At 39.3% G+C, this 11,389-nt stretch overlaps 1 protein-coding gene across 1 annotated transcript; it reads left to right on the forward strand.

The window, feature by feature from the left end:
- The first annotated feature begins 6,321 nt into the window (after window positions 1–6,321).
- Window positions 6,322–9,801, forward strand: LOC139298148 (protein LBH-like). The gene is made up of 3 exons (XM_070921028.1): window positions 6,322–6,399; window positions 7,809–7,983; window positions 9,734–9,801. Exons 1-3 carry the CDS (start codon window positions 6,322–6,324, stop codon window positions 9,799–9,801), a joined length of 321 nt encoding a protein of 106 aa, XP_070777129.1.
- Window positions 9,802–11,389: the final 1,588 nt, after the last annotated feature.

Genomic DNA, 11,389 nt, shown 5'->3' on the forward strand with positions numbered 1-11,389 from the left:
ATGACCAGTGGTGGAATATAACTAAGTACATTTACTCAAGTACTGTACTTAATTACCGGTTTGAGGTACTTGTACTTGAGTGTTTCCATTTTATGTTACTTTATACTTCTACCACACTACTTTTTGGAAGCAAATATTGTACTTTTCACTCCACAACATTTATTTTGACAGCTTTAGTTACTGTATACCGATTCAGATTGTTAAAACAAAATAAAATCAACTAATAAATTATGACGTATTTTTGTGGATTAAGCCAACCAGCAGTAAGTAAAGTAGATCAAATTAGTGATGCTCACACATTAACGCATCATTAATTATAATCCAATAATAAAATATATATTTTTTGCATAATGAGTGTGAGTAAGATGTTCTTTTACTTTTGGTACTTTAGGTATATTTCAATGTTACTACTTTTGTACTTTTACTTAAGTAAACTTTTGAATGCAGGACTTTTACTTGTAAGAGAGGTTTTCTACTCTGTGGTATTGCTACTTTTACTTAGCTACGTAAAATATCTGAGTACTTCTTCCTCCACTGCTCATGACTACTCAACATTGTCTTGGGAAGCATTAATACACATATATTTGCACACTAGAGGGAGACACAGCTCACAAGTATAGGTTTACTATCACTGTGTTATTGGGATGAAATAAACAGGTTAGCAAAAGCAAGTTATCTGTTAAACACACAGTGAAGCCTCTCTGTGCTAGCTTAATGACAAGAAGAAGCATATAGCATTGCTACAGGCTTTTTTGCTGTTTGATAGTTAGCATTACAGAACCCTTTACTAACTTTACTTAAATGTTATAACAGTAAAACAGGTCTATAAAAAGAGACGGCGTCTTCGTGTGTCTCTAAGTAGTAAAAATAGGGCAAGTCAGCTTACCTGACAAATGCAGCTAACTGCTAACGATATTAGCACATTTAAAATAATCAACGGCTGCTCGGTTCACCCCTGATTAGGCGCTACCTTCAAGTAATCCTCGTAAATTCCAGCTTCAAGGATAACCGATTCAAGAGCCGTACTTGGTCGAGATATTAAAGTTTTCTGATGGCTTGTGTTTCATCAAGCAACGAGATGCTTGAAGGGAATATACTCACAGCTCACCAGGTATAAATTCAGAGTTTAATCACTCAATTAACATAATTTGGTTAGGGTTAGTAAGCAACATGGCTTCATGGTAATTTATGACTGTTTATATGTTAATAAGCTTCAAGGTAACATCTTAAATAATGTAATAAGTGTCTTTTAAGTAATTTTCACTTAACAGAAAAATAAGAATAGTGGCCAAATAGGGTCCAAAGATCACATTTGTATTTGTGTATGGGCCCTAAACTGAAGTCTCAGAAATACACTACAGGTCACAAGTATGTGGACACCCAGATAAAGAAAATTAGACACATATGTGATTGTTGAACATATAGTTTTAAGACCATGTACATAAACGGCCTCCAGTCTTCTTTGAAGGTTTTCCACCAGATTGTATAAGCGGACTGCAGGGATTTAAGAGCATTAATGAGGTCCAAAACTGATGTTGGGTGATCAGGTCTGGTTTACAGCTGGCGTTCCAGTTCATCAGAGGAGTTGGATATGTCTGTGCTCAGTTTATTTATTATTATTATTATTATTATTATTATTATATTTTATAGTCTTTGAGGATTCTGGAAATACCTTCTGAACAGGTTAGTGCTGTTAAACGTCAATGGTTAGCGCTGTGTCTGCAATCTAATGGCAATACATAAGAGGCACAAACTGGAGATAACTATTGTACACACAAGTATATGGGAAGAAGTCTCCACACACATTTTCTGCCATTTAGTCTAACTACAACACCTCGTACGCACTCTCCCCCTCCAAAACCAACGTTTCCGATAGCCCGTGAAGGCAGCACCAGTCCCGCTCTACTGCGCAGTCTCTCAACACTTAGATGCGAGCGGCAACTTCACCGGGAGCCTCGCGCACTCCGCCGCCTGTCGCCCACAACAGCCCGCATCATCATCATCATCATCATCATCACCACCATCATCATCCTCAGCAGCATCAGCAGCATCAGTGTGATGAAGCAGCGGAGGACGTAGACCTTCCTGCTCTGAGACACTGGATCAGCCCGCAGACAGGTACGGAGCTTTTATCCGCCTTTTAAACACTCTGGAAACAATCAGACAAACGTTTCTTCATTTCAAACACGGAACTAGAAGCTGCTTTTATTCGCTTTTATAAAAGTATGTGAATGACTGATCAGTTGAATAATTTAAACTGCACCTTAGAGGTTTAGGAGAATTCATAAAAACCTGCTTTAAATTGTGTTAATTCTGCACCGGTGATGCTCAGTGTGTGGGATTGTGGGCAGAAAACACTGATCAGCCTGTGAATAAGTGTAGGTGTAGCAGAAGCTGTGTATTAAACACCGGTATTTAAATCTATTTATAGTCTCTGCTACCTGCAGTAAACGGGCTACCTGTTGTGTGCCGTGCAGGTAAACCAGCGCTTCAAACCTGCACATTTGTTAATTATATATATATGTTGTCAATGTATCAGAAGTTTCTGTGTCATTAAAACATCAACCAAGTGCATCTGAGTCAAAAAATAGAACAGGAAATGTGAACTAGGGCAACAAACACGGGAGAAATCTAATTTAACTGCAACAAAAAGACAGCAGTGGAACATTTCAGAGGGCTGTGTGGTAAGTAAAGAAGAATATCTCTATATTTGTCCATGGATAGAATGTTTTATTTTTTCTCCCCATGTCCTCGGGCTGTAAAAACTTACTGGATTTATCCGAGCAACCTGCATTTGAGGAGGTGGTGTTGCTGCTGGCTCGGATTTAGTAGCAGAAATGGAAAAAACAAATGTTTGAAGTGCAGCTGGGGCGATAAGAGGCGAGAGAGGAGAGCGGCCATTCGTGCAACATCCCATCAATATCCTTTATATCTGCAAAAGAGAAATAATGGAATTAAACTGGCTGTTGAACAGTCCTGGAGGATGGTAATTTTGGGAACTGCTGCCCCTTTAACTGGACAGTCTCCACCGTGATGAAGCTCATGATGGACAGAAGAGAGGAGGTCACACCAGATGCACATCTGAAAAGCAAACAGTGAGGATGGAGGATGAAGTATTTTCTGCAGATTTCGGTGTTTTTCAGGTGGAAATCTGACTTTTTTTTTTTATAGGTGCGAGAATCTGGCTTCAAACTCGTGTCTGCAATCCAACATCAGCTGAGTGATGCTGCAGTCTTCAGGGCGCTGCTGCGGGTTTTGGCTTGTACAGTTGATTTTCAAGGCTGCAACTGACAATTATTTGCATTATGAGTTTATCCGCTGATTATTTATTAGTCTGTAAATTCAGAAAATAGTCAACATTTCCTGAAAACCAACATGATGTCTTCAAATCTTTTTTTTTATTCAATCAAACATCCAAAACCCCCAAATATTCAGATTGCTATCAATATGACAAAGTAAATGTGACAACTTTAAGACACTGAATTGGATTCTTGCAGTGGTGGAATGTAACTAAGTACATTTACTTAGTTCTGTACTTTGATAAGGTACTTGTACTTCATTTGAGTATTTCCATTTAATGCTACTTTATACTTCTGCTCCACTACATTTATGTGACGGCTTTAATTACTAGTTACTTTCAGATTTAGCATACAAAACAAAGTTGATAAAATAAGATGTTTTGTTATAGATTAAACTACCCAACAGTATATATAGTTATGACATTTCTTATAAAGCAATACATTAAACAATAATGAAAACAATTGTTGGTTGTAGCTCCGATGGGTGCTTAAAGGTTCCCTGTGGAGGTTTTGACCACTAGTAGCGCTGTGGAGCAATGTTTTTGCCGAAGTGAAGCAACAAAGGCAATGAAGAAGAAGACGCTAGCGAGCTAACATAGTAACACATAAATAATGCACAATTCAGAATTAGTTTTGGTGAGAAATAACGAATATAAACATACCTTTTCTTTGTTTCTATGAAAACTCCAGAGGGCAGCATTCATATTTGTAGTTCACAGCTCAGAAATCTGTAGGATCAGTTTCAGTTGTCATGTTGAAAATTATTGATTCACTGTCTTAATCAAGCAACATCTGATACGTCAAGCGCCGTGTGTCATCTCAACTCCAACACACTCCAAAATAAAAGGGGGCTCCAGGTGTGCTCAGTTTAACTCAGCAAATGGATATATTACATATTTTAAGACGCCATAATTTGAGCCACCAGTTGAAACACTTAAACCAGCTAAAAATGTAAAGAGACTTCACACATTTCATGTCTCTGTTGAGGCAGAAATGAAGCACACGGACATTAACACATGGATAACCTTGTTCAGATCTAATAGCTCAAATTAGGCATTATTATTCAGCTGGAGGAAAAAAAAAAAGAAAAAGCATGACAGAAGCGTCACGCCTGGCATCAACATTTAAATTCTTGTGTCTGTTACGCTTCACGTCACCGCAGAGTGAATGCACTTCTCAGAAACAAGATCAGACCGGAATCATGTGCAGGGCTCCACAGGCCTCCTCAGTTTGCTACCTTCAGAGCCACAGAGCCCTTTTCTTTTTTTAAAAAAGCCCGGACATGAGACCGGCTGGAGTGACCGCACAGATTCTCCCCAGAGGAACAATGCGAGCCTCTGATGAGGAGGAATAAAGGCCGTATTGTCTCAGCGCTGTGATGATGAAGGGCAGAAGCGATTCCAGGTTTCACAGAGAAGTCTCACAACAACACGTCCTCGTCCTGACGGCGGTAATTGCTGCGTAAGGGCACACATGAATACCCCCCAAATCAGCTCTCGGCCTCGTGCGCTCAGGCAAAGTGCACTGCTCAGACAATCAGAGGCATACAATCTCAATCGCTCGTCCCCATGGCAACAGCAACTGTATGGAAAGTGGTGTTGCTGATAACTTGTCACCCGTAAAGTCTGCTTTCACTAGTGAGCAGAAGACTGTCGGCTGGCTTTTAAAGAGGCGGTCATTATAGATTTTTAGTGATAATGCACAGCCAGGTGTCCCGATATAAGAAAAATATATTCAGTGAAGCAGCTATAATTGATATTTTTATATTAACTAGGTATCAAATGTGACAATGTGAAAACATAAACGCTCATAATTATGACTCTGCAGAGAATTACCACCTGAATCTGCAGCTCCTCTCGGCCTTACAGAGCTTTATAGTGAGTTTTAGCTCAGCGTCTTTGGTTTTGGTTCACTCTCACTTCTCTAAAGACCCACTGTACACCACCTGCTAGGCAGCAAACAGCTGGCAGACAAACAACTGTGATTGATTAACCAACAGTTTAATCGACAGTTTTGATATTTAAAAGGTGATGATATGTTAATGTTTTTCACCACTTGTTTCCGCTGCCCCCAAGTGGCCAAAGCTAAAGTCTATCTTAAAAGGATCTCACATGTCCATACGAACATTGTAAGAGTTATTTGTGGTTATAATCTTTCCTCCTCTCCATACTGGCCATGAAGCGATGCCTTCGTACTGCAGACTGACTACACTGTAAGCTAATTCGATGCTTCAGTAGTCTGAATTTGGCCAAATCGAGTGGTTTATTCCAAAGTTACTGCCTTTTTTTTGTACAGAATTTCATTTTTGTGATTCCCCTGAACACTGTTTCTGCATTGACAAGTATTCCTTAAGTTTCTATATCAAAACTCAAGTAACGTATTAGCAGAAGCACGGAACAAATGATCAAATGATACCTATTGCTAAATACAGTTTTCGACAGTAGTGGTCGAATACATGTTTTAGGTTTTAGGTTTGGCACCTTTGGCTCTAATAAGTCATTATTGTTGCCCAAACAGCCAACTAGAGCCAGTACTTAAAGGTGCCCTGTGGAGTGTTTGACCACTAGTATCTCTATAGAGAAGCTTTTCGTGATCCCGCTGATCTACAGGTGTCGGTAACTGGCCAAAAAACGCAGCAAAAGATGGCAAGCATGTAAACACGGATGTAAACAATGCAGGATTCGGTTAAGATGTTCGCAAACATCGGCTTTGCAAATGTTTCATGAGGAAGGAAATGCACTAAACACGTTCATTAGACCACAAGGATGCACACAATGAACATAAACATAAAAACTTTACCTTCAGAAAAAATCATCAGGGCTGCTAAGTGTTCCGATACCAAAACAATACTTTTCAAAAATCTGTGTGTTTATCATGTTTATCTAAATATACCCTGCACTAATCCATCAGTTCAGGTAAGAGAACATTCAACGTTCAGGGTGTCACATCAGCCATCAGAGTAGAGAAACAGAGTACAGACAGGTTATTGATCGGTGATCATCAGCATGTGTTTTCCTCCAGGATGACCGAGGTGATGAACTCTCTGGAGCCAGGTACGGAGGACTTCAGCGGGGGTGGAGCGGCAGCAGATCAGGGCGCAGTATCCTTCCAGGTGTGTGTGTGTGTGTGTGTGTGTGTGAATATATTTGTGTGAATGCGTGTGTTTGGATTATTTCAAAGCAGCCCTGTGTTATTTGAGTAGAAAGCATACAGTGGTGAGTCACAGGAGTGATGAGCAAGAGTAAAATGTGGGTTGACGCGACTGAGGTCATTAGTCGGACTCGGTCCTGCTGTGAGTAAATGGTATGTGTCTTATCCAGCCGAGTGAGTTATCACCTACTACTGTGCCATTTATTTTCTAAACATAATGTCTCATCATTAAGAGAAGTGTAAAGAGTGACCACTCATGCTTTATTTTATAGTGTGAGATGGTTTGTTTTTCTCTTTGCTGCTGATGTTTTTCACCTTTTCAGTCCGAAATCTTCTGAAAGAGACTTAATTCGGTGAAAACTACAACAAAATGGACTAAACAAGGATGTTTGTAGTGCATTCCCCAGGAAGCCTTGATTTGGTGATTTGCAGGTCAGGACATCAAAGCATTTGGGATAAAACTGGGCTTAATTTGGTTGAATTTATTTGGGGGTTTTTTAGGTTTAGGTGGAGTCAGGTCATTTAAATGCAGTGACATCTGCAGTTTTATACAAGGGTGTGTGCAGTTGACCTCTAATAACCAGGGTCGGTATTTGTAAATAAAGTAACATTTTTGTTATAAGTGAGTCAAAATTCATAAGTTTGCTCTTATTCTTAGAATTAAGAATAAACACGCTTTCCATATGTTGTAAATATATGATGATAAGTTGATGAAAGGTTCAAGGTCTGTCCCAATACAACAAGAGGAGGTTCAGGACGTTATGGATTCAGCATGAATACAATCAGATGTTAGTGTGATTCTTCCGAATAATATCCCTAATAACATATATTCTTTTATTAATAAACACAACAGCTTTCTTGCATGCTTCAGTATATTCTAGTGTTGGATACAGTGAATGTTGGGTTGTCTTAATCATGCAGACAAGGTATGCATGACATGTCACCTTTGGAGGCCTGCTGTTGGCTGATTCAGTCCTTTTGGGTAGCCATAATTGTAGTCCTTATTTTACAAGACTTACTCAGGAGTCACTGAAGTTAGCAATGGAGAATCAAGCTTCTAAGTCCCAGTCTTACACATCCAGGGTCAGATTGTTGCTTACAGGGCTGTTAGACCAACGATATGTCAAGATAATTAGAAAATAGAAAAGAGAGCATCACAAGCATGTGCACGTGAAGTTAGAGATCAAAGTAACAAATCAGTGAAGTCATCCTCATGAGTCCAGCTGCTAATCCTTCATCCAGTTTTCCTAATCCGATTTGTACCGTGGTGTTGTTCTTTCTCATGTGTTGTGAGTAATGATGTACTTATCCCCCCAAATATGAGAACCCTTCAGTTAACCTTACATAAGCTTTAAACAGATCTTCCCAGATACCCATGAAAGGTATCCAAAGTTGTCCAAGAGGCTTCCCTCCATCGTGGTGGAGCCCACGGACGGAGCCGAGGTGGAGAGCGGCGAGCTCCGCTGGCCGCCGGACGAGCCGAGCTCTCCGGACGCCCAAACCGAGAGACAGAGTGCAGAGGAACAAACTGCAGGTGAGGAGGAGAGAGAGGTCACTGAAGGTCTGAAGTTTGGCCTTGTTTCCTTTTCATGTCGATTTAAACTGAACCAGGAACAAAAGTCTAAAGTAAAAAAACAAAGTTCTGCTAAACAAATCTGTTTTCATATTAAGGGCTTTTCTCTAATCTTTGATTATTTTTTGTTGTGAAATATCGGGTTGGGATCTTTGTGCCTTGAAAAGTAACTTTAAAAAACATTAACACTCTTTGGTTAACAACTCACAGACGTCTGAAAAGGAGCCCCAACCAGCCAAAAGGCTTTAATGTTTAATGTTTGTGTCAATCATGTGTGTTTTTTATGTTAAATTATAATCTACAAAGTAAGAAGTACCTCTAGCTGTCAAATAAATGTAGTGGAGTGAAAAGTACAATATTTCCCTCTGAAATGTAGTATAAGGTAGCATAAAATGGAAATACTCAAGTAAGGTACCTCAGATTTATACTGACGTTCAGTACTTGAGTAAATGTAGTTTCTTCCCACCACTGGCTGTCCTAATCTGGTGTTCCTACAAACAGCTGCCTTTTAAGTGTCTCTCCAAACACGAGGAGCTGCCGTCCGTCCGTCCGTCCGTCCGTCCGTCTCTTTATACCCACAAAAGGTTATTTCCTGTAACGGTTAGCTCTTTATGCTAATGACGCACTGTTGCAGTCATTCTCACCTGACCGGAGGAGCTGAACACAAGGAGGAAGCACTCAGGAGCAGAGACGTAGTGATATACTGTGGCTTAATATTTTTGCACAGAAATGTGTTGATGTGTTGAGAGTCGGTCTCATCATCTTCCAAACAGGCCGCTGCTGGAGTCGTACAACTCAGGATAAATGCAATCTTCCACTTAGGTTGAATCATTAGAGGAAACACATTTTCACCTCAATGCGTGCCGTCCAGTTTGTCTCTAGTCGGCTCTTTCCATTGACTTTATTAGCATCCATGCTGCCTCTGAGTGCCACTTGATGTTATGAAATGCAACTGAACAGCAGTATTCACCACATTTGCTTTAAAAATTGGGGTTTGTGGCCAACGAAGCTGTTAGAGAATATTAGTCCAATTGTGTTCCGACATTTGGTCTTTACTTTAAAGAGGACATTCATTTTATCTTTTATTTAGTTTGATGTAATTAAGGATCTGGGGCCTTTTTCACCAAAGTTACAACATGAGATAATTTCCTCTCCTCTTGTAGGACAGTCATTTTACAGTCTGCTTTAAAGCAGAACTCGTAAATTGCTTTCGTGAAACTGGCTCCTACTAAAATATCAAGACTGTTGAAGCTTGAAAACACTTGTGTTGCATATTTAAAGTGTTTAAAATGTACAGCGTTCAAAGTAAAGCAATTAAATTAGAAATCAAATAACTACATAATCCAAACTTTGTACTAACACAACAGCTCCAGGGATGGAAATGTCTGTCTGTCTGTCTGTCTGTCACTTTCCCACCATGAGGATGATATTTGTGTTTTGAGTGAAATGTCTCAACAGACATTCATGGTCCCCTCAGGATGAACTGTGATATCTTTAATGATCCTCTGACTTTTTATCTAGCTGTTAACATAGCGAACATCTTATCCTTATACCTGCGAAACAGCAGTTTGTGAGTATGTTAACATGCTACTGTCTAAGTACAGCCTCACAGAGCTGCTGGCTTGGCTGTAGACTTCTGTTGTGCCTGCAGGTAGTCACGTCTGAAAGATTGGAGAGTAATCCAGCATCTGCATGTTTTTTTTTCTTCCAGATGAGGAAGAGTCAAATGTCGGCGCGGATGAAGAGGCTTCAGGGCCGGAGCTGCAGGACTCCAACTGAACAAACTCTCCTCCTGCGTAATCCACTGTTACTGTGAGTGTGTCCAGACTTGGATGGTTGAGAAAGAGTCCAATAGAAGAGCACTTTGCATGGAGAGAAAGATTACGGAGGCAGAGGATGAGGAAGGGTAGAAAAACAGATCGTGGGCTTGGAGCCAGAGTCGTGTTGTTGTCACCTTCTTAAATAAATTTACAGAAGGTGTTTTGTTTTGTTTTTTTCTTTTCATGTACTCATCTACTCTGATGAGGGAGCTTGTTCTGACACATGTAAGCTAATGAAGCGGATTGACGGTTTGTACTTTACTCTTCATGAGAAGCTGTCTGCCTTGAAATGAACAAAAGACGCTTAAACTCTTGGCAGCAGACGTGTTTTTAATGTCAGAATTTAAAGTGCAGAGACAATACTAAAGTATATGAGGGTTTCCTTTTCGTGTATAAGACTGTTGTCACATTTCCAGCTTTGTGATTTTGATATAAATACAGGTTTTTGATTTGATAAATGAAATGATGTCGCCCTGGCTCCAAGCCCTCGCCGTCCAGATGCCCACATCTGATCTGGACAGATGTTTCTAAATGCTGTCTTAAGTATTTAGCTCATGTGTGCCATATTACTTACTACTTATGGTAGCTACTGTATTTTGTGCACAGTTTTTACATTAACTCTAGATGTAAATTACATCACTGTATGTTGAGTGCTGACTGCTGTAGTTTGGTGATCTTGGTCTCACTATTCACTTTGTAATAATAGCTACGATGTTTTAAAGAGCAGTATTTGGTTAAGAAAGCCTTCCTCACTTTATTCGATGTTATTATGATACATTCTTTAATATATTATATATGATATGTAAGCATTGTCTTCTTACAGTAGGTGTTAAAGGGAATGTAATCGTGTTCTGTTATACTTTAAGATATTGGAGCAATATGTTCACATGAATTTAAAGGCAGTCCATTTTGTTACAGACTACAGAAGTAAAAAAAAAAAAATAACCAGTATATTTTAGATGTGTGTCGCTTGCCACAGACATGATATTTTTTAAAATACTGGAAGCCTAAATTATTGCACAAGTAATAAACCTTTTCAAAAATTCTTAAAACGCTCTTTAATTTATTGTCCCCGTGGTTTGTGACGGTCAAAGGGAAGGTTACGTTTTATTGTCTTCATTAAGTGAAAAGGTCTGTGGTGCCTCAAGTGCAGCGGTGGGAGAAGTACTCAGATCTTTTACTTAAGTAAAAGTAGCAATACTACAGTATACAAATACTCTGTTTCATTTGTAAGTATTTTGAATCTGAATCTGCCAAGTAACTACTAACTTCAGCTGTCAAACAAGTAGTAGTGGTGGTAGAGCAGTAAAAAAGTACAATATGTCCCTCTGAAATGTAGTTTAGAAGAAGTATTAAGTAGCATAACATGGAAATACTCAAGTAAAGTACAAGTACCTCAAAACTGTGATTACGTCTGGTGTTCAAACACATTTACTAAGATGATCTGCTGTTGTTTGACATTTTGACAAACCAATAATAGAACAATTATTATTGATATTGGTGCTGGCATGTAAACAAGACACCTTATCCAATGAGAATAGTGCAAA

This window comes from Enoplosus armatus, chromosome 15 (assembly GCF_043641665.1).
Source record: "Enoplosus armatus isolate fEnoArm2 chromosome 15, fEnoArm2.hap1, whole genome shotgun sequence".
NCBI lineage: Eukaryota > Metazoa > Chordata > Actinopteri > Centrarchiformes > Enoplosidae > Enoplosus > Enoplosus armatus.

Excerpts from the sequence above, each read along its gene's own strand:
- LOC139298148 (XM_070921028.1), top strand. The coding sequence starts at position 6,322 with ATGACCGAGGTGATGAACTCTCTGGAGCCAGGTACGGAGGACTTCAGC. Across the intron at positions 6,400-7,808 it reads CGGCAGCAGATCAGGGCGCA|ATCTTCCCAGATACCCATGA; the intron begins GTATCCTTCCAG and ends AGCTTTAAACAG. Across the intron at positions 7,984-9,733 it reads TGCAGAGGAACAAACTGCAG|ATGAGGAAGAGTCAAATGTC; the intron begins GTGAGGAGGAGA and ends TTTTTCTTCCAG.